The sequence below is a fragment of the Dipteris shenzhenensis genome, chromosome 32, assembly GCF_047967505.1.
Source record: "Dipteris shenzhenensis isolate YYH24624 ecotype China chromosome 32, Dip_SZ_1.0, whole genome shotgun sequence".
Lineage (NCBI taxonomy): Eukaryota > Viridiplantae > Streptophyta > Polypodiopsida > Gleicheniales > Dipteridaceae > Dipteris > Dipteris shenzhenensis.
In genome coordinates, this window is record NC_141627.1 from 44,648,834 (window position 1) to 44,672,538 (window position 23,705).

The following is a 23,705-nucleotide window of genomic DNA, read 5'->3' on the forward strand; positions in this document are numbered from 1 at the left end:
TACAAAACCAAGGCTGTGAGTGCCTCCTCACAGTCCTAAAAACAAACCAACAAAGAGAGGTAGCCATTCTAAATGTTTACAAAGCAACACAAACAAAGACAAAAGCACTTATAGATACACTTGAAAGCATATACAACGACCTACCAAAATGGATTGACACGTACACAGTAGGGGACTTCAATATTAACTACAGTTCGAACGGGAAAAACAAAGAAGAACTTATGCGGTACATGCAAACCAAGGAAATGGAGCAATTGATCACAACTTCGACGACAATCCATGGGTCCACAAAAAAAAGGGAGGCCCAATGAACAATGTTCAACCTTTTTTAATTATTTCCCTTTTTCCCTTCTTTAATTATTTTTTCCCTTTTCTCCTCAAACCCCACTTATTTTCCTTTTTGAGTTTTCCCCTTTTCCCTTATTTCCCCCTTTATTTTTATGCGGTACATGCAAACCAAGGAAATGGAGCAATTGATCACAACTTCGACGACAATCCATGGGTCCACAATTGACCACATATGGGTAAACGAAAAAAAGGGAAAAAGGAACAATGTTCGTCTCTTGGTCGGACCACTCTCTCTGATATACAACTTTAGTATAACCCAAACATAACCAAGCCATGCTTCGTGACAAAAGAGCAGAACAAAAAACAAAAAAAAGGGAGGCCCAATGAACAATGTTCAACCTTTTTAAATTATTTCCCTTTTTCCCTTGAATTATTTTTTCCCTTTTCTCCTCAAACCCCACTTATTTTCCTTTTTGAGTTTTCCCCTTTTTCCTTATTTCCCCCTTTATTTTCTTGTTTTATTTGCCCCGAAAACCAAATTTGTATTAAAGCAAAAAGAAGGGGGGGGAGGGAGAACAAAAAGAAAAATGCAGCCAAAAAAAAGAAGACATAACTTCAATTAATTCATCTTCCGGAGGAAGGCATTGAAAGGGATTGCCCTCATCACTGGGCATCCTTTCCTCGCTTCTTCGAAATTTAGAACATTTGTTGAGTAGGGGGACATATTTAAGTTTAATCGTGACGTGATAGGGGCCTCAGGTCAATATGTCGGTCCGCATGCTGCAGCGTGCACTGCGTGCTCAACAGAAGCAGCAGCTGGAGCAGATATTATCAGACGAAGAGTCAGATCACGATTATCCTAGGGAAGAGGTTGGCAATTCATTCGATTTGCTCGGAATCCCGGTGAGTCGTCCAAGCTGCTACCTGAAAGCATGAAAGCTCACAATAATTTCGTCAATGAATCGTAAAACAATAAAAAATTTCACAATATGATTCAACCTGGAACTTTTTACTTTGAATGTTGACATCCCAATAAATCATTGCCATCGCAATAGCAATATATTAATACAGAGGAATTAGTAAGCTCCGGTTGCCCTGAAATCGGCAAGTAGAGAATAACAAAATCTTTCTGTTTCTGTCCACTACACGACCGCTCAATGCAATATGGAGTCTGCCCAATGGTTCCGTCCCTCTCCAGCTTTGCCGCTCTGCCTACCGACTGAAGCAAGCATTTCCTAGGATTTGGGGTTAAAGCATACGTGTCTCAAAAAATGGGACAATGGGACGATATATTAGACTTTCTTGCCCTTTATTAGCACTGCCTGGAAGGCAGCGCTCTGGTTACATTTTTGTTAAAAAGAGTCCCACACACTTTGTTGCGAAGTGGCCCCCTTCTATTTTGGTTCTTTCCCTCTCTCACACACACACTCATTCACACTTACTTTCTTTTTTTAAGAACTCTCTCTCTCTCTCTCTCTCTCACACACACACACACACACACACACATGGAGTTTGCAAATCATTCGAACTTATTCATCTTGACAATTGTTTTCCTTTGACAGAACCAATTTGAAGGCAGTGCTCACGAGTACTTGTACTCACTTGTTGTATTCAGCAAGTGATTTGCTGACCCGCAAGTAAGCCATAAAATCCTTGTGCAAAAAAAAAACACATCTTTCGGTATGAATGGACGGCTCCAAAGGCACACCTCTACAATTGTACATCTCGACTTCATGTAGAAGCAGGGTCATTTTTGCCAATAAACAAGCCTCTTCATTCTCAGCTCTCTACGCTAGGTATTCTGCTCTTTTTCTGCTCCCGAAGTTTCGTGCTCACTACTGATGTACTTTCCTACAGTAATTATAACAAACTTCACTCTATATTCAAGGAATTCCCTCCATTGTCAACCCTTTCTTTGAAGTTGAAGATGGAGACAGTGTTAACTTGAGGACTACAATATTAGAAATCAGTCAATGCCCTGCTTGAGGACATACCAGGGTTGGAGTGCCCACAAGGGGCTGTGCGTGCCCCCATCTAATGGGCTGCGTTGAGGAGTGAAGGGACCAGCCTTTCATAGGCTGGGCAAGGTTAGATCTGGCCAACCTGGCTGGCCTGTCGGTTGGCCAGTATAAGGCTGAGTTAATGGTTGGCCATGAAGCTGGGGTCGGGCCTTTCCTTGGTCTGCCCATAAGGCTGCTGTTCGGCCAGTAATCAAATTTCACCCCTGTTCTTAAGTAGTGGCACATAGCCGCTGCCACCTTCTCCCACACCTGAGCTTTACAAGGGTGCAGAAGCAGCTTTGAGCCCTTAGTCTTCAGCACTAGGCTGAGATGTAGACCTAGCACTTGGCTGTGTTGGAATAACAGGTTCATTGTCCACATGTATGAGGAGAGCATATGGACATGGTACCATAGTGCATTGACATTGAAAGTAAAGTGCCAACTCAGCCTCCTGCAAGTCCCATAGAGTGCAAATGCGGCCCACCCAAGGGCTCAGCCAGTCTGGTCTCAATCAGTCAGTGAAGAAAAATGTGGAACTGCCCAAGCAAGATCTTCAAAGCATGGGGAGGTGTGGGCAGGTCAAATCTCGATGAAGCGTGAAGAAAAATGTGGAACCTGTCAGTGTACTAGGAGTGTTAGCTCTAAGCACCTGATACTATTTTGCTATTTCGCTACTCTGCTACTTTGCTCACTAGTTTAGCACTTTAGCTTTGAGCAAGGGCCTTAGGGAGCCCTTTGCTTCAGTCCATAGCAGCTTGTTTTGATTTTTGTATTTTGTCCCATAGGCCCACGAGGCCTCCTACAGACGTTAATACATCTCTCTCTCTCTCTCACACACACACACACACACACACACACGCACACACACACACACACGGGCTACACTTAGATTCATCTCCCACATGCAGTGAGAATCTCGATGGGGTTAGTTTTAGGTGTCTACCCACAGGCTACGAGTTGAGGTAGGACAAGCAAAGGGCATCCCACGCAAGAGACGAATCTACACTTTATGTGATATGCAAGAGACCAAGACAGAGGATCACTATACTTTCAGATGCCCTATAGAGATGAATCTACACTTTATGTGATATGCAAGAGACCAAGACAGAGGATCACTATACTTTCAGATGCCCTATATACTATGAGATCCATGGACGATACCATTGTCCTCAATATACGGTTTCGGCCCACTTACAGAGTTCCTAGCACATCCAGATCAGTAAAGGGTGGATATTTTCCTTCTTGAGGCCACTAGTGGAAGAGAAACCTTGAAGAGATCCTGATTCAGTTAGTGCATAGGACAAGGGTAGGTCCTCCCTATGAGATCTAAGGCCGTCGTCATTGTCTATTCAGAGATGGGTTCGGACCCCTCTCTAGCCTCATAGTCCATTCAGATCAGAGACAAATAGCAATTTTCCTTCATGAGGCCGTACGACATAGAGGCCAGCTACTTAGGATACAAGCACAAGATTGTGAGGCCTAGCCAGAGGGTAATAACTTCTAGCGAGCTTTTTGAGATTTTACAAAGCTGAATAGACAATGACGACGGCCTTAGATCTCATAGGGAGGAACTACCCTTGTCCTATGCACTAACTGAATCAGGATCTCTTCAAGGTTTCTCTTCCACTAGCGGCCTCAAGAAGGAAAATAGCCACCCTTCAATGATTTGGATGTGCTAGGAACTCTCTAAGTGGGCCGAAACCGTATTGTGAGGACAATGGTATCGTCCATGGATCTCATAGTATATAGGGCATCTGAAAGTATAGTGATGCTCTGTCTTGGTCTCTTGCATATCACATAAAGTGTAGATTCGTCTCTTGCGTGGGATGCCCTTTGCTTGTCCTACCTCAACTCGTAGCCTGTGGGTAGATACCTGAAACTAACCCCATCAAGATTCTCACTGCATGTGGGAGATGAATCTGAGTGTAGCCCGGCGGGGTGTATGTGTGTGTGTGTGTGTGTGAGAGAGAGAGAGAGAGAGAGAGAGAGAGAGAGAGATGTATTAACATGGGCCTATGAGACAAAATACAAAAATCAAAACAAGCCGCTATGGACTGAAGCAAAGGGCTCACTAAGGTCCTTGCTGAAAGCTAAAGTGCTAAACTAGTGAGCAAAATAGCAAAATAGTATCTGGTGCTCAGAGCTAACGCTCCTAGTACACTGACAGGTTCCATATATCCAGGAACCTTGGTGGCTTTTTGATGGGATGTGAGGAGCTCTCGTATCTGTGTCTGTTGAGCTCTCTCTCGAGGTGGCGGAGGGCGTGGTCTCCTCGATGAAAAAGAAGGTAAAATGTTTCCACTATGAAAAGCTCAATCATTATGCAAAGGATTATCAAAAGAAGGCGAATCAGAAGAAAAAGGAGTCCAAGAGCAAGAAGCCGCCTAAGACAGACTTGGCCAATGTTAGTATAGAGAGCTCTGCTTGCGCATAGAGCATTGCTCCGCTCATAAAGTGAGTGATAACCGTGGAGGGAAACCATCTCAACTCGAAGGGGAGCGTGGGGTATAGCCGGACATGTCCAATGAAGGGTGTGGGTGGTATTTTGTTCATCATCACAGTGGGAGAAGAAAAGGTAATATCCAGTGTGCTGCATGTTCCAAATCTTTGCAAGAATCTGCTCTCCCTGAGTCAGATGGATAAGCATAAGATGTTAGTACTTATTGAAAATGGAGAAGTCACCGTTACATCCAAGGAAGATGGACTGGTGGACCCAAGGTGTCGAGGAGGATGGCTTATACCAGTTACATGCCTTAGTCATTCATGGGGACCACGAGCACTCAAAGTTGTGGTGTGAAAGGTTTGGTCATATCAACTACCGCACTCTTACATAAATGCAAAAGTCGAAGATGGTGGAGGGATTTATACCTATCGCATGCACGGATACAGTTTGCCAAGCTTGCTTGGAGGGCGAGCAGTGGCATGAGAGATTCCCATAGGAGGCTACATCGAGGGCTAAGGGACCATTGGAGCTGGTCCACTCCAACATTTGCGGACCAATGCTAACAAACTCGTTTGCAGGTTCAAGATATTCTCTTCTATTTGTTGATGACTTTAGTCGGATGACTTGGGTATATTGCCTGGCCAAAAAGTCTTAGGCATTTGAGAAATTCAAAGAATGGAAAGCTAAGGTAGAGAAGGAAACATGGAGGGATGTCAAAGCATTCCGCACTGATCGAGGGGGAGTTCACTTGCGCATAATTCAATACTTTCTACAAGAAGCATGGGATCAAGTGTCAGCTTACAAGTGCCTGCACATCTCAGCAGAGTGGGGTTGGTGAGCAAAAGCACCGAGCAGTGACAGAGATGGGATTGACCATGATCAAAGGGAGGGATCTCTCGAAAGCTTATTGGGGTGAACCAATCAACATCCTCAATATGACCACAGACCAAGGTCGTTGCAAATATGACGCCCTATGAAGCTTACTATGGTAAGAAGCCCACTATCTCTCATTTGAGGATATTTGGTTCTGATGCATTCGTATATGTGCATAAAGACGATAGCTCGAAGCTGGATTCCAAGAGCAGGAAGTGCATCTTTGTCAGGTATAGTGAAGAATCTAAGGCATACCGCCTCTTCGACTTGGTGAAGAAACATATATTGATCAGTAGGGACGTGATCTTTGAAGAAGCGGCGTCTTAGGCAGATGAGGAGGTCATCACAGTTCCCTCCGCACCCAAGTTGACCATGACAGAAGTGGAGAAGACTGGAGGTTCCGAGGAGCAAGCAAGAGGAAGACTGAAGATGACAGAAGTGGAGAAGATTGAAGATTTTGAGGAGCAAGAGGAAGAGCTAGATGCACAAGAGCCACCCCCGAAGTCAACTTCTGGTGAGAAAAAGTTACCAACGTGGTATCTGTGGATGTTGTAGGATTCTTGGTCATAGACATTCTCGAGACAAGTTTTGGAGTTCAGCAGTCTTAACGCAATGTGTGTACCCTCAGCCAACTTCACCATGGTAGCTCAGTTTAATGAGCCGCGAACCTTTGAGGCGGCGAAAGATATCCCAAAGTGGCAAGCTGCCATGAAGGTAGAGATGGACGCCATTCTGAAAAATGACACCCGGGACTTGGTGGACAGACCTTGCAAGTGGAAGGTAATCGGTACCAAGTGGGTGTACAAGCTTAAGTTCAAGTCTGATGGGAGTGTGAACAAGTATAAAGCCAGATTGATGGTGAAAGGCTATGCTCAGTGAGAGGAACTTGACTTCGATGAGACCCTTGCCACCATAGCCCACATGGTCACTATTCGGACAGTGATTGCTTTGGCTGCCCATCTCGGCTGGTCCATATTTCAGATGGACATGAAGTCATCATTCTTGAATGGAACCCTGAAAGAGGAGGTTGTTGGAAAGGTCACCTCCCCATCTGTAAGCCCCCAAATGAGGAGAACGTGGGGGAGGGAGACCTAGGGCAGGATGTGCCCAAAGAGAGATTACCTGGATGTGTGGATCTGGGACAGATCTGGAGCATTCATGGTTGGTGGGGTATCCCAAGGATGAAAGGCTGCATCAGGAGCAGCTCATGTGCAGGAAGATGGCGGGGACACAGTGTGTTGGATCAGGCCTGGGATGAGGCTCTCAGTGGACTGCAGCAGGACCCTATGGAAGGCGCGATGACATCAGCAATGTATGGAACTGCACAGCGCTGTAGAAGGGCCTGGCAGAGGCGCTTGCATGACCGGGTCCTTGGCAAAGTATATGGGCAGGTCTATGGCCTGCAAGCAGGGCTGGCAGGTGGCAGGACAGCAGCAGCAAAGGGGCTGGACCCTGCATGGAACAAAGGGCCAGCAAAGGGCCCTAAATAGGGCTGGATAGGCAGCCAACCAGCCAACCAACTGGTCAGTTGGTTAGGGCTGCTACAGACCAGCCAGTCGGCCCATTTAGGGCTGGCTGGTCGGTTGGTTCAAGGGGGCCTTGAGCCCTATAAAAGGAGAGGCTCGTGGCCTCATTTCATATCCAACATCCAGCAGAAAGTGGAGCAAACAGGAGCAGCCTGAAGGCATTCCCTTTGGCCTCATCTTGGATGTAAAGGAGAGTTGAAGGAGTGCTGCAGACTGAGTTCCCTAAGGGCTGGGACCTTGGCTGTCTTCTGGGGCAGCAAGGTGTTGTGATCATCATACCTTCTGGAGCAGCCATTCACAAGCAGGTTGGAGCAGTGGAACAGGGACCTGTGTGCTGCAGACAAAGCTTGGCAAGGGCTGCCCACCTAGGCTGATTCACAGGCAGTAAGGTGGAGAAGAACATACTGGACGGAAAGTCTACAGACGCTCGAGGTGGAGCACGCGGGCTCAAGTCTAGAGATAGCCAGCAGATAGGAGAAGGACCTTGTGGTAAGATCAGAGGACCACATCATTGGTGGGACTCTGGATCTGTCTCTTTTGTATTGTGTCCATAGTTGTGGATGGAAATATATATTTTGGTGGTTTCTCTATCTGGTTGGTTCATTGTCTATTGATGAGTTTGCACACCTATTGTATGCACATAAGTAAAGAAGTTTGTGATTCCACACCCACACCACACTGTGTGAGCTCCTAGGCATTACTATAAGTCTTCCGCTGTGCATACCCTCTGTTGGGTTATTTTCTAACATGGTATCAGAGCCCAAGTAGGAGGCTCACAGGTGTGGGAGCCTGAAGGCAAGGACCTTGCTGAAGGACGACCCTGATTCACAAGCTCTAGGGAATCGACTTCCACGACTGGAGGATTGTGCCCTTGCGAGAAGGAGGGTGACTCAGGTTCGTCAGGTGCGTTTAAAGTTCGCAGTCTAGGTGATCTGGAGACGTACTTTTGTTGCAGACCTTGCCAAAGGAAGGACGGGTTGAAACAGACCCTCAGGGCATGGTGCCTGGAAGACTCCAGGTTGTTCACTCATTATGAGGGGGACGACTGGAAGATCGTGGAGGCTGGGTTGCTCGAATACAAAGGCAGGAATGTGACGGAAGGGGGTGGTGCCAGGAGGTGCTACCAGAGATGGACCTGTGTACTAGGATGGTGTGCGGAAGCGGAACCAGACATGGTGGAGCAGGAGCCACTGGATGAAAAGCCAGGAAAAGAGTTCGACATCGAAAAGTTCCAGAGGACTACGACCAGGGAGTTACTAGAGCATCTTCATCGACGTGTTGGCATTGGGCCGAGATGTGTCAGTGAGAGGGGGTGTTGGTTAGGTCACCTCCCCATCTGTAAGCCCCCAAATGAGGAGAGCGTGGGGGAGGGAGACCTAGGGCAGGATGTGCCCAAAGAGAGATTACCTGGATGTGTGGATCTGGGACAGATCTGGAGCATTCATGGTTGGTGGGGTATCCCAAGGATGAAAGGCTGCATCAGGAGCAGCTCATGTGCAGGAAGATGGCGGGGACACAGTGTGTTGGATCAGGCCTGGCATGAGGCACTCAGTGGACTGCAGCAGGACCCTATGGAAGGCGCGATGACATCAGCAATGTACGGAACTGTACAGCGCTGTAGAAGGGCCTGGCAGAGGCGCTTGCATGACGGGGTCCTTGGCAAAGTATATGGGCAGGTCTATGGCCTGCAAGCAGGGCTGGCAGGTGGCAGGACAGCAGCAGCAAAGGGGCTGGACCCTGCATGGAACAAAGGGCCAGCAAAGGGCCCTAAATAGGGCTGAATAGGCAGCCAACCAGCCAACCAACTGGTCGGTTGGTTAGGGCTGCTACAGACCAGCCAGTCGGCCCATTTAGGGCTGGCTGGTCGGTTGGTTCAAGGGGGCCTTGAGTTCTATAAAAGGAGAGGCTTGTGGCCTCATTTCATATCCAACATCCAGCAGAAAGTGGAGCAAACAGGAGCAGCCTGAAGGCATTCCCTTTGGCCTCATCTTGGAGGTAAAGGAGAGTTGAAGGAGTGCTGCAGACTGAGTTCCCTAAGGGCTGGGACCTTGGCTGTCTTCTAGGGCAGCAAGGTGTTGTGATCATCATACCTTCTGGAGCAGCCATTCACAAGCAGGTTGGAGCAATGGAACAGGGACCTGTGTGCTGCAGACAAAGCTTGGCAGGGGCTGCCCACCTAGGCTGATTCACAGGCAATAAGGTGGAGAAGAACATACTGGACGGAAAGTCTACAGACGCTCGAGGTGGAGCACGCGTGCTCGAGTCTAGAGATAGCCAGCAGATAGGAGAAGGACCTTATGGTAAGATCAGAGGACCACATCATTGGTGGGACTCTAGATCTGTCTCTTTTGTATTGTGTCCATAGTTGTGGACGGAAATATATATTTTGGTGGTTTCTCTATCTGGTTGGTTCATTGTCTATTGATGAGTCTGCATATTCAGCAACTAAGCAATTCCCACTTTACGGGGCAATCCAAATAGCTCACAGGCCAGCCAAAAGGTCAGCCAAACAAATGGCCAGAAAGTCCAGCTGGTCTGGCCGACCAGATCTGGCCGACCAGCTGGCCGACCAGCTGGCAGGCCCACCGACCAGCTGGCCGACCAGCTAGGTCTGGCCTATAAAAGGCCTTTGCCCTCACACTTCCGTGACAGGACAGGACCTGCAGCTGCTCCTCATCTCCTCCATCTTTTGCTGCAGGCTCGCCTACTCCATCTACCTCTCCTCTCCACTTCTGCCTCCTCTTCTGCCTTTCCTTCATGCCTCCTGGCTGCTCCATCCTCTACTCCAAGATCTGCTCCCAACTTCTGCTCCTCTGCTCAGATCTGCTCCTCTACTTCAGCTCAGCTCCTTCTGCTCCAGATCTGTCCCATCCTGCTCCAGATCTGTCCCCTTCTGCTCCTCTTCTCCAGATCAGCTCCTTCTACTCCAGATCTGTCCCCTTCTGCTCCTCTTCTCCAGATCAGCTCCTTCTACTCCAGATCTGTCCCATCCTACTCCAGATCTGTCTCCTTCTGCTCCTCTGCTACAGAACAGCTCCTTCTGCCCTAGATCAGTTCCTTTTCTTCATCATATTGCTATTCCAGATAGCCTGAAGGTTCCTTCCTCAGAGCATGCTGGTTTCAGCCATCTCCAAGGGCAGCTCCAGCTCCCATCATCCTCGTCATCATTGAGCTACACGGAGGACTGCGTGACGCTCCCTCTGCTGCTATTTTTTCTACTGTCTCTCTACAGATTCACCTCAGCCACGGTCCTTCAGACACGATGGCTTGAGGTTCTTGTATTCAGTTTTTCATATTACCGAAAGGCACTATGTTTTCTGAGTTCCGTTCTTCAGTTGTATCTGAGTATTGTTTATTTTCTGATCGCTCCACTGCAAACCCTATGGTTTCTCTATCGTTTCTCTATACTGCACACCTATTGTATGCACATAAGTAAAGAAGTTTGTGATTCCACACCCACACCACACTGTGTGAGCTCTTGGGCATTACTATAAGTCTTCCGCTGTGCGTACCCTCTGTTGGGTTATTTTCTAACAGAGGTATATGTGGATCAGCCACCTGGTTTTCAGGTTCTATCGCTTCAAAGGCATGCAAACTGAAGAAGGCGTTGGACGGTCTCAAACAGTCCCCAAGAGTGTGGTACCAACACATAAGTTCTTCTAGAAGATCGGTTGAATCGAAGTCCATCGGATGCAAATCTCTCTCTTTTCGGAGGGAAGACAAAGGCTGGTTCTTATCCTATACGTGGATGATCTGGTCCTTACCGGTGACCACATCAGGAAGGTCTCTCAGATCAAGAGGCTGCTCATGAAGGAGTTTGAAATGACATACTTGGGATCTCTCCACTACTTCCTTGGGATTGAGGTCAAGCAGAACAAGGACAGCATTTTCATCTCGCAGGAGAAAAACTGTCAGGAGATACTAAAGCGTTTCGAGATGGAGAATTGCAAGGAGGCTGTGACACCTATGGAGGTCGGTCAGAAGTTGAGCATTCATGACTCTTCAGGTTTGGTAGATGCCAGCTGGTATCGACAATTTGTGGGCAGTTTGCTTTATCTAACCAACACCAAGCGAAACATCTCCTTTGGGGCTGTTGTGTCAGTTTTCTGCAAAACCCAGGGAGAGTCATTGGAAGGAAGGTCTACAGGTATCTAGGGTACTTGCATGTACGCAATTACATGCACCACATGGATTGATTCAGGTGGATTTTGTGACTCAGATTGGGCAAGTGACAACGACACAAGGTGTTCGACTCCAGGGTATTGTTTTGTGCTTGCATTAGGGGTGTAATGAAAGGGGAAAGGGCAGATTAGAGAAAGGAGTAGAATTGGTAGGAGAGAGAGGGAGAAAGGGGGAGAATGAGAGGAAGGGGTAGAAGGAGGGGAAAAGAGAGAGAGGAAGAGTGAGGGGAGGAGAGAGAGAGAGAGAGAGAGAGAGAGATTGGGAGAGAGAGTAGGCAGCACGTAGGAGGAAGGAGGAGGGAGTAGATGGGATTAGATGTCACGTCAAAAGTGCCTAGTAGGGGGTGGATGGAGACTTATATAGTCCCTCCACATTTTCCACCTAAAGGGCCTCTAACTTGGCCTCTTTTCCCCCTTCATTACAGCCATCCCTTCCCATAGAATTTTGTCCTCAAAATTTCATATGCGGGCTGTTAGAGAGGTGCAGCAAACAGCAAATAATAATTAGCCCGGTAGGAGATGGGGGTTGTCCTGGACAATGCTCTCTGGCTGCCATGAGTTCTCATCCTCAGGGAGTCCTTGCCACTTGATAAGATACTCGGTGTAGACTTTGTTTCGTAGTACGTGATCCCTGAAACCCATGATGCGCTCCAGAACATAGAGTATGTGGCCCTCCTCATCCATACGTGGTAGCTCAAGAAGGACTTGGACATGCTGTCCAACATGTGGCTTCAACAAGGATACATGGAAAACATTATGAATCCTGGAGGTCCTGGGTAGCTCCAACTCATACGCCACCTCGCCAACTTTGCGGATAATCCTATAGGGACCGTAATACCTGTGAGCAAGCTTCATGTTGGTGTTACCCTTCAGCGAGGCATAACGGTTCTTATGGAGGTGTAAGTGCACATAATCCCCTTCTTCAAAAGACAGATACCTCCTACGTTCATCTGCATACTTCTTCTGCTTGGCTTGGTCATCCTGCATATTCTTTTTACCCAATTGCAGAAGGGCATCCATACTCTCCAAGTCATTTCTTGCTTGCTGATTTTTCACAGCCATGTCTGCAACTAAAGATGGCATACCCACTGTGCATCCATACATAGCCTCGAACGGGCTCATGCCAATAGAGATGTGCTTGGTACTGTTGTAACAAAATTCAGCAAGTGCCAACCACTTATCCCAGGACTTTAGTGTGTCATGACAGAAATGCCTCAAATACTCATCCAGCCATTTGTTCACCCTTTCTGACTGTCCATCCGTCTCAGGGTGGTAAGCAGTGCTAGGTGTAAGAGAAGTACCCACTGCTGTAAATAATTCCTGCCAAAAGTGACCCATAAATTTTGCATCTCTATCGCTGATAATCTCTCGAGGGAAACCATGATGCTTAAAAACATGTTCGATGAACTGCCAAGCAACCTGTGATGCTGAATAATGGGTCTTAGTGGGTATGAAATGGGCTTGCTTTGTCATTCTGTCAACCACCACAAAAATGCTATCCCATCCCCACTGTGTGGAAGGCAACCTTGTGATGAAATCCATAGCAATGTGAGTCCATTTGCCTTTTGGAATAGGTAATGGTTGCAAGAGACCCATGGGTAACCGGCTGTCCACTTTGTTTTGCTGGCAGGGCAAACATTCATTGACAAATTTAATGACATCCCGCCACAAGCCATCCCAGATAAGGCTCTGTTTGACCTTTTCATAGTCTTAGTAATACCCGCATGTCTTGCCATAGGAGATGAGTGCATTTCCTGTAAAACCAGCAGTCGGTACTTTGAATCTGGCACCAAATAAATTCTGTCCTTGCACCACAACAGCCCATTATGCAGCTTAAATTCAGCATGCCCCTGGCTCGATGGCCTCTGTAACTCCACAAATATGGAAGCTGCCTTAGAATCCTGCATGGATTCTTCCTGAATACCATGAATCCACTCCTGATAGATGGTAGAAATGGTAGACAAACTGCAAGCCCACATACGGGATAAGGCATCTACAACCACGTTTTCTTTCAGTTTCCTGTACTCGATGTCGGAATCATAAGACTGAACCTTAGCCAACCACCTCTTCTGCTTCATTGACAAGTTGGGCTGCGTAAGGAAATACCTGAGTGTCCTATGATCTGCCTTAACCTTGATTTTGCTCTCGTACAGGTAGTGGTGCCATTTTTCGAAAGCATGGAGGATAGCCAACATTTCCTGATCATACACATGATAATCTAGTTCCTTGGCATCCAATTTCCTGCTTTCAAAAGCAATTACCCTATGTTCCTGTCTTAGCACAGCCCCTAATCCTTTGCCACTGGAGCTGCCCATGGCATTTCTGTGTTTGCCAGCATATTTAGGCTCAAATACTTCTGCAAGCTGAGCTGCTCTCTCAATTGTTTGAGGGTTGTGTGCCTTCACATCTGCAGCGAGAGAAGAATTTAACCCATGGACGAAACGCAACAGCTTTCCCTTTTCAGATATGTCCTGCCCAAACAGGGAAAGCCTCCAAAAGCGTTGCAAGTACTCCTGGACCGTACCGGTCTGTGACAAGGCATAAAATTCAGCCAAGTATTGATCGAATATAAGTGGAGATACAAATGTAATGACCATCAATTCTTTGAAACCCCTCCAAGTGGTTGGTTTCTGAGGCGAATCCCTCATGTATTGCCACCATATGTGGGCATAGTCCTACATATGCATACCTACAAAAATGATGTGCTCCTCCTCAGACTTGGGGTAGAAGCGGAAATAGTCTTCCAGCTTTGTGAGCCACTCCTCCAGATGGGTTTTTTTTCAAATTATATAACGTGTACTTTTGTTCCAACATTGAGGATGCCTGAGACTTTGTTACATCTTAAACTGGACTTAACTAAGACAATTGGATTTCCCTTTCTCGAATCTTGGTGCATAGATTCCTGTTTGGTTTCTATTTGAAGTTTTGATCTCGATGTGATTGTGAGTTATGACGTTTCTTTGAGTTATTGTTTGGACATATGAAGGTTCTTATTGATTAGACTAGGATGAGTCTTGTTGGATACCTTCTTTGAATCATGTCGAAAGGCGGGGTCATTCTGATTCTCACTCTTTTAGCCCGAGGTCATGGATAGTCAGGATTCAAGAGTTGTTAGGGATGCTACCTACTAGTTTTCTTCTTTGACCTATTGGTTGGGGTATTGTAACACAAGGGGGTGATATAATAACATTAAGGAAATGATAAAGGATGGATTTGCCACCCTGACTCAATCTGGGATCATCTGAGTTGAAGAGGGATTGGCTACCCTGATTCACTCATATTGTCCACTGAGTTTTTTATTTGCAGTATACTTTGGTGGTGTGGGACACTAAGGTACGTTACATTTAAGATTCTCTGATGTGGTGGTATAATCTAACATGAAATAATACCCAAGGACCTCTAGGGTGAAGTATAAGTAGGCTGAATTGAATTGGGGGCAACCTGATTAGATTTTTTTAAAACGAGGGCTGACTAAGATTCTTTACCCTAAGAGAAGCCATGTTTTTTTTTTGGGTTCAACCCTGGAGCTCCATAGTCTAGACACAATCTCAGGGAGGGTTACCACATCTCTTCTGATGATGGTCTGCCTTGTTTGGAACTTGGTGTTCCTAGATAAGAGGTCCTAAGAACTGGATGATCCTGTGATAGGAGCGGTTTATTGTGCACAAGTTTATACAGGATATCCAATAGTGGATCTTGTTTTAAGAGATCTCGGATTGTCTATTTCCTAGTCTTTGAATCACATAGGATGTTACTCCTATGATGGTTGACTATATATATGTCTAGAATAGTACCATTTGACTAGATATAGCCAACTGAATTTTTACTGATTATCCTCATGTAGGGGCATTCCGAGGATAGATCAGGGGACCATATCTTTGGTCAGAATTTTTCCCATTGACACTTCCATGAAGATTCTTCCATCATGAGGTATGAACGGATACCTAATTGTTATGCGATGGAAAGTTTGTCATGTATTTTAACCCATGAATTTGAATTACAAGCGTATTTCGTTCAAGGATTTTTTGAATACTAAGTAATTCAAGAAATTAGGGTTGATAGAAATTGCAACCCAGGAATTGACCTGGAGGGGCTCAATTGATGGGGTTGTTCAAACAATGATTCCTCGATCTCAACCTAAGATTTTTGAGTTCAAGGGTATTCAGCATGATGAATATTTTTTCGCAAATTCCCAGTTAGAACTCAATAGATAAAGTTGATCGAATCATTTACCTTTAGGTATGGATTTTACCATGCTTGTGTATAGAATTGTCAACGGAACTAACTCTATGGATTCAAGAGTTACTTGATTTTTCGAGGAGAATACTCAACGATACGTAACCTTGTTTAGATTGAGACATTTACTTTCCTTGGATTGGTTATCAAAGATTGTGGCTTTGGCCTTAGATTCTCTTTGATTTGAATCTCATGGAAAGTATAGCACACTCAAATTGATAGTCAGAGTATAGTTATTGGTATTGACTCATCTTCACAGAGAGTTTTCGGGCTTTCTGGTGAACTCAGGAGTGAGTCCTTAGAGGAGGGGAGTATGTCATGTGCATGGTGTACCTAGGGTTGGATAGCAGGTGAGCGTGGGTCACGGGATAGCAAAGGGCTGGATGGCTATATATAGAGATTGATTCATCATTAGTGCTCGCTTTATATGGAGGGAGCTATTCATAGCATTGTGCTATCTATAGCGGGTTTCCTTCCATATAGAGGGAGGGCCAATTCTGTTGTGTAGATTAGTGCAGCCCTCCTCAACTGATGGATGGGGCTTAGACCCAGGCTGGGACTCTGTGTTGGAGATAAGTGCACACTAAGTGTACTATTTCCCTAGTCTACATTTGTCTAAGTCTAGTCTAGTCTTTGTGTCTTGAGTGTGTGCCATGTGGCACCTCTACAATTATCCCATAAGCACTCTTGCTTTATGTCTTATACTTTGGCCCATATATTCATGGGTCACATCATTGTAATTAATCTATCTAGCTTGTGTCTTGTCTACACTCATCTACAAGGTAACTCTTTGTCTGTCTTTTAGTCTTGTTCTTATTTTACTTCTAGTTTTCTAGTTTCTAGTTCTTCCTTTTATATTCCTACATGGTATCAGAGCCATAGCTGCCTCTTCTCTCCCCTCAGTCTGCTGTAGCCATAGCCGCCTCTTCTTAGATTTCTGCCCCGCTCAGTTGGTCGCCATCTTCATCTTCTGCCCGTCTTCTCCACGCAGCTGCTGTTCTTGTTCAGGTTGCCGCTGCAGATCTGCCCACCTCTTTCTGCCCCGCCATCTCTTTGCCAGATCTGCGCCACCACATCACGCCATCGCTTCTCTCTGCCAGATCTGCACGCCATTGTGTTGCCAGATCTACTGCGCAGTTCCGCTCTCTGCCAGATCTGCACGCCAGATCTGCGCGTGTCCTTGCTGTAGCTCCCGCTCCTGCTATCGCTCCCACACCTGCATCAACGAATGAAGATAGTCCGTACAGTCCGTACGACTGTACGGAATCCGTACCTGCACGTTTGTACCTACACAGGCCGCACCTCTCCAGCTGCTGTTCGTGATCTGCGCCATCTTCACGGAGATTTGGGCCCTCTGTTCGACCTCCTGGACTGCGCCCCTTTTTTGCGCCTCTGCCTCTGCCTGGGATTAAGGTACTGTGCTTTGGCTATTTCAGTTTATTGAACAGTCCCTCTTTTTTGCTGGTTCCTCCTGCTTAGATGGGCTGTCACATGCTATGGCCTTGACAAAGTGGTGAGAGAACCGGCTTCTTGGATCTTTCCTTTCATTTATTTCTGCAAAATTGTAAGGGAATAGACACTGCCCTTGCATCTTAGCAAGAGGTAAGACCTTCCCACATGGCATCTTCCTCTCATTCTCTCATGTCTATTGACAAATTCAATGGGTCCAACTTTCATACTTGGCAAATCAAAATCAAGTGCCATCTTATGAAAGGTCTTTGGGACGTTGTTCACCGTGCTGCTCCCGAAGATTCCGACATTGAGCAAGTTGTCACTAATGTTCCCACTGCCAAGAACGACAAAGCCTATGCTATCATCTTGCTCGGTCTTGGAGATGATTACATTCATCACATCTCCAACATACAGTCTGCTTCTCAAGCATGGATCACTTAGGATACCCTTTTTGGACCCCGATCTAAAAACTCTAAGATTGCACTTATGATTTTATTCTTTGATCTACATATGCAGGAGGGAGCTACTATAGCCTCTCATGTCAATTATCTTCGCAGTCTTATGATTCAGCTTGCATCAGTGAAGTCCCCCATCTCCGAAGATATTGCTATTGCTGTGCTTCTCAAAAGCTTACCTGACACCTATGCTACTCTTGTCACTACCTTCAAGTATCACAATAATCCTTCTCTTGAAGGTATCATCAATGCTCTCCAAGAGGAAGAAAGAACTCAACAACGAAAGGTAACTGACACTGCATTTGTAGCAAAGAAAGGAAGTTCTAAGGTAAGAAAGCCTTGCACCCATTGTGGCAAAACTAATCATATGGAGAAGGACTGTTTCAAGGCTCATCCATGCACCATTTGTGGCCGTGACAATCACCGGGAGAAGGACTGCTACTGCAAACCCTCTACATCAGCCCCTGCATCTACCATAGCTCATGTTGCTGCAACATCTCCATCAGCAGATCCTGCTGTTCCTTCCTCATATGATGAGAAGTGGGCTTTCTGATTACTTCTATTTCTTGTCTACCACTTTGACCACCGATGATGTAGGTCAAGGGGTTCTAGTGTCTTGGTCTTTCTGTTTGTCTACAGTCAGTCTTCTGTCTATCTAGTCTTGTCTGTCTGTCTATTTGTCTATCAATGTGACTGTGTTTTGTTTTAGATCCATCTTGTCCCTACCCTTGTGGACCCATATGAGGATATCACTTGAGGAGGGGTGTCTCAAGATCTTTGTCTGTCATGTCTTCTATCTTGTCTCTCAGTCTATCAGTCTTTATGTCTATCTTCTAGTCTTGTCTTTCTGTCTTACTCCTAGTGTCCACTTAAGGAGGGTGTTGGAGATAAGTGCACACTAAGTGTACTATTTCCCTAGTCTACATTTGTCTAAGTCTAGTCTAGTCTTTGTGTCTTGAGTGTGTGCCATGTGGCACCTCTACAATTATCCCATAAGCACTCTTGCTTTATGTCTTGTACTTTGGCCCATATATTCATGGGTCACATCATTGTAATTAATCTATCTAGCTTGTGTCTTGTCTACACTCATCTACAAGGTAACTCTTTGTCTGTCTTTCAGTCTTGTTCTTATTTTACTTCTAGTTTTCTAGTTTCTAGTTCTTCCTTTTATATTCCTACACTGTGGCCATCTACATGGCGGATCATAGGTGGTGTATCGAAGGTCCTTTGGACGGGCTCAGGTGGTATGGGACGCCTGGGTTAGATATGGGCCTATGGATGAGTCGAGCTTTAGCCCACATGCTCGGGGGTGGTCGGGAGGATCGAGGCACCTGCGCTATGATTTTGGTTGGATTGAGGACGAGATTCTAGGTTAGTTATAGGGTCAGATCTTGCGGGGTCGTGTCACTACTCCACACCTTCCTCTAGCGAACCTGATTGCCATAGCCTCCATCTTTCTGCTGGTCGACAGCCCTTTTGAAGGTGCGGCTGCACGTGTGAGTACCTGAGGACACATCAGGCCATTTCATTACCAACAATGTCCTCTATTGTGCTCCTCCTACCTATGCGACTACTCTAGAGCAGTTCTTTTGCTGTTTTTCGACCTGGTCTTGTAGTTTGAAGCTCTATTGAGCTGCCACCTAGCTGTCTTCAGAGGTGCCTTCACTTTGGGCTGTTATTTCTGCTTCATGGGAGACTCTACATTAATCCCTGACACTGCTGAAGCTGTCACGCCTGCTGTACCAGTAATTTTGTGGCTGTTCTTGGGTCAAAACATCAGCCTCTTCAAGTGCGACTGCTGGTCTTTCAATTTCGAAGTTCTTTTGAAGCTCCTCTCGACATGCTCGACCTCGTGGACTGATATACAGCCTGCTGTACACAAGCTGAGTCTTTTCTTCAAGGTTTCAACCTCCCTTGAGCTGAAATAGTTGCTGTTCTCTCAGGTAAACCACTACAGCATTGACCATTTTCCATTTCAGCATTGAGTCTCTTTCTTTTGCTCCTTTGGAATCAAAGAAAGGCCCCGTGTTGCCTTTGGAAGGCCTCAGTGGAATACCTGCAGCATATACTATTTGGGACAGCAAGCTTTTGCAGTAAGAAGCCTTGAGGCTTGTGCAATCATTTATACTTGCAGTTAAGAGCTTGCACTCTCTTTCTTTGCCTTTGTCAGTTGTGGGTATTGCCTTGCACTTTGCACAATGGCTGGCAACAATGATGACTTATTTGGGGATGCTTGGATCTGAGGACAAACTTGATGGCACAAACAGATGCACTAGACCTAATGCCTCTGGTTCATCTGGTGATGCTTCTAATGCCTCTTCCACTACAGCTGTTACTTCCACTACAGCTGCTTCTTCCACTACAACTGCTTTGCCTTCTACTCAAGAGCAAATTCAATGGGATGGACTTGATGCAAAAGCACATGCCTTGATTGCTTTGTCAGTAAAAAGGGTTATTATCCCTCGTATCTGTTCATGCAAGACTGCTAAACAAGCATGGAATCAGCTTGCCTCCTTCATCAGGTGCGGAATGAGGCTAGAGTGGCCTATCTCTGCAAACAGTTGAAGGACTTAAAGCTTGAAGAGGGTGGTGACATGGATGCATATCTTACCAGTGTTAAAAGATTTGAAAGATTAGTTGGCAAATATTGATGAGGTAGTCCCAGATTGGTTGCCATGGGCAATGCCAACTACTACACTTTTGACCAGCAGGTTGCCCTTTTGTTATAGGAAGAACAAAGCTTGTGAATAGAAATGCTTCTATGGTTAGTGACCAAGCTTTTGCCACTCAGCATAGAAATAAGGGCAAAGCAAAAGGTTCAGCTGGTAAGCCACTTAATGCACATGCTTGTAATTCATATGATGCCTCTTCTTTTGGTAACAAAAAAAAGAGAAAGAGGTGTAACTGCTACAGTAAACCGGGACATGACATCACTGAATGCAAGAAGCGCATTGCATCTGAAAAGAAGAAACAAGAGTGAGTATCGCAGTTTTTGGGGCTCCTAATGTACATGACATGCATGAGACCGCCAATTTTGCACATGATCAGCATTGGGCTTTTCTTATTACTTGTTACTACAATCCCTTTATTCATGATGCCAGCATGACAATCTTTTATGGTTATGATGCATGGTTTTTTGACAGTGGTGCTAGCAAGCACATCACTTCCTGCAGGAAGTTATTCCGCTCACTTGTAGATGCACCAAAGGGGGGATTAGTTACATGTGCAAATAATGCATCTTATTCAGTAAAAGGCATTGGGCAAGTTGCCATTCCTTCAGTATCCGGTGGTCTAGTCACTCTAGACAATGTACTAAATGTACTAGGCATCCTCAAAAACCTCATATCCATTTCAGCTATAGCTACTTGTGGATATCAAGTTCTTTTTTATGGTGTTAGGTGCGCAGTCTATGACATTACACATGCCTTTACCATGGTGTTGATGGCACATTGCTTAGAGGACTTTACAAACTTGATGCTTATGGCAGATGTTTGGAGGATGCTGGACTTGTTGACGCATATAAGCAGGAAATGGTTGTTGATCTTCCTAAGATGCATATCCTTCAAAGCATGTCTATGAAGCATGTTACTTGGAAAGATGCACCGTTTTGCATTTCCCAAGGATGGGAGAGTTGGTACACCCCGCAAGTTGTACTTGGTTCACAGTCATGCTTGTGAGAGTTGCAACCAAAGGTGGATTTTACTATTTTGTGACTTTCATTGATGACTTCAACAAGTACACCTGGATTTTCGCTCTAAAGTCCAAAGCTCAAGTCCTCACATGCTTTAAGCATTTTATTGCTTTGGTAGTGGGCTGAAAATTGCCAACATAAATACGGACAGGGGAGGCGAGTACATGTCAAATGAATTTGCTGATTATTTGGCATCACGTGGCATCATCAATGCACTGTGCCTTACACTCCTCAGCAGAATTCCATGGCTGAAAGGAAAAACAGATCCGAGATGGGTGTGTGCTCAAAGGGAAGCACTTGTATAATAAATTGTGGTTGGATGCAATCATGTGTGCAAATTATATTTTGAATAGATGCCCAACCACGGCATTGCAAACCATCACACCTTATGAGGCTTGGATAGGCCATAAGCCGAGGATTTCTCTGTTGGAAAGGTCACCTCCCCATCTGTAAGCCCCCATATGAGGAGAGCATGGGAGGGGGTGGACCTGGGAACTAATGGAAGGCCACATGGGCAGCATCATGGTTGCCATGTGGGCAAGGATCAGAGAAAGAACAGAACCTTTTGGGAACCTGGAACAGTACAGAACAGATCCGCCATGAGCAGCAGCTGTACGGCTCTTTTGGAAGATCTGTAGGGCCTTGCAGAGACAGGAACAGGTGCAGCAAAGGGCGAGATTAGAGGCGTCTGGTTAGAGTAGTTCTAGGTGCTAGTTCGGGGCTGTTTGGAGCTCCAGACAAAGGTGGACAGAGGCACAACAGGACGGGGCAGACCAGCAGAGGGAGTCGGCTACATGAAGAGGCTGATTGGGCTGGTTGGAGCCAGCCAACCAGGCCTTATGTAGGGCAGACCAAGGGGCTGGGACACTACCTTGAAGTGACGGCTAAAGCCCTAGAAGTATGAGTTATGGGAGCCCTTAAGGGCGGGTTTTGCAGCAGACTGGTCGGCCTGTTTGGGTCGGCCAGAATGATGCTGCTGGTCGGTTTTTTGGAGCAGGCCTTGGGCCTATATAAAAAGGCCACTGGGCCTCATTTATTCATCCAACCATTCAGCAAAAAGAGGAGCAGGCAGGAGCAGCTTGAAGGCATTCCCTTGGGCCTCATCTTGGAGGTGAAGGAGAGTTGAAGGTGTGCTGCAGACTGAGCTCCTCAGGGGTTGGACCTTGGCTGTCTTCTAGGGCAGCAAGGTGTTGTGATCTGGACGGAGAGTCTACATACGCTCGAGGTGAAGCACGCGGGCTCAAGTCTAGAGATATCCAGCAGATAGTAGGAGTACCTTGTGGTAAGATCAAAGGGCCACACTCTGGTGGGACTTTGGATCTGTCTCTCTTTTGTTGTGTCCATAGTTTTGGACGGAAATATATTATTTTGGTAGCTTCTATATCTGGCTGGATTATTGTCTATTGATGAGTCTGCACATCTATGTGATGCACATAAGTCAAAGAAGTTTGTGATTCCACTCCCCACACATTGTGTGAGCTCCTAGTCTATTCTATCTTCTTCCAGTGTGCGTACCCTTTGTTGGTCGATTTCTAACATTCTCACATGAGGACTTTTGGTTGCTTAGCATATGCACATGTGCCCCGTGCCCTCACAGACATGGAAAAAGTTGGATGACAAAGTTGTCAAATGCATTTTAATTGGGTACAGCTCAGAAAGCAAGGGCTACAAGCTCAACTAGCCCCACATGGGCAAAGCTTTTGTTAGTAGAGACGTTTTTTTAAATGAGTCATCATCCATGCCTTTGCTAGACTGTCAAAAACAGCCCACAGTTGATGCATCATATATTTTTGACAGCTTGATTGCTTTGTTTTAGTCAAACCCACATGATGATGCTACATTTGAGGTTCCTCCTCCTCCTTCTAATGGTCATTTACGACTAGTTGTGCGATCTGAAAATCAGCAAAATTTACAGCCTGATATGCCTCGGATTGATCAGCGTGTCATGCATAGGGCAATTGACCAAGACAGCTGAAATTCAGGAGCCCAAAAGACTTTCCTGTTGGCTGTTTGATACTCTCAAAGACAGCAAACAAGATGCTCATCTGCCTGCCCATACTAGACCAGCTGTTAGAAAAGAACATGCTCATTTGGTTGCTTCTGCATTGGTTGCTATAGTATGCAATGAAGAGTCACTATGCCATAAGGATGCCTTTGAAAATGATTGTTGTTGCAGGCCATGCAAGCTGAATTGGATTCAATAAATCATAATGACGCTTGGGAATTGTGTGACTTGCCTCCTGGCAAGAATGCTATCGGAACTAAGTGGATATACAAGGTCAAACGGAAAGCTGATGGTTCAGTGGACCGTTACAAAGCCCGTCTTGTTGCAAAGGGTTAAGCACAGCAGCAAGGCATTGACTTTGAATGCAAGAGAGAGAGGCTGAGTGGAAGGAACCTCTGCACCACCAATGGATGCAGCCACTGTGGCAGACACTTGCTCATACTGAGCAGCCTCATCAGTGTCATGCAATATATCACGAGGGGCACGCTTCGGTGGCATGGTGACTGGCCCTGGAGAGAGGAGCTCGAATGTAGGTGAGGAGAAATGGATAGCAAA

General features: G+C 46.0%; 1 protein-coding gene across 1 annotated transcript in view; it reads left to right on the plus strand.

Annotated features, from left to right (window-relative positions):
- The first annotated feature begins 901 nt into the window (after positions 1-901).
- LOC147880828 (transcription factor-like protein) overlaps positions 902-23,705 on the plus strand; it is a 54,030-nt gene continuing 31,226 nt past the window's right edge. The window contains exon 1 of the mRNA XM_087370880.1: positions 902-1,191. Coding sequence (XP_087227006.1) covers positions 1,054-1,191 — 138 coding nt within the window. The 5' untranslated portion in view covers positions 902-1,053. The remainder of the gene's footprint in view (positions 1,192-23,705) is intronic.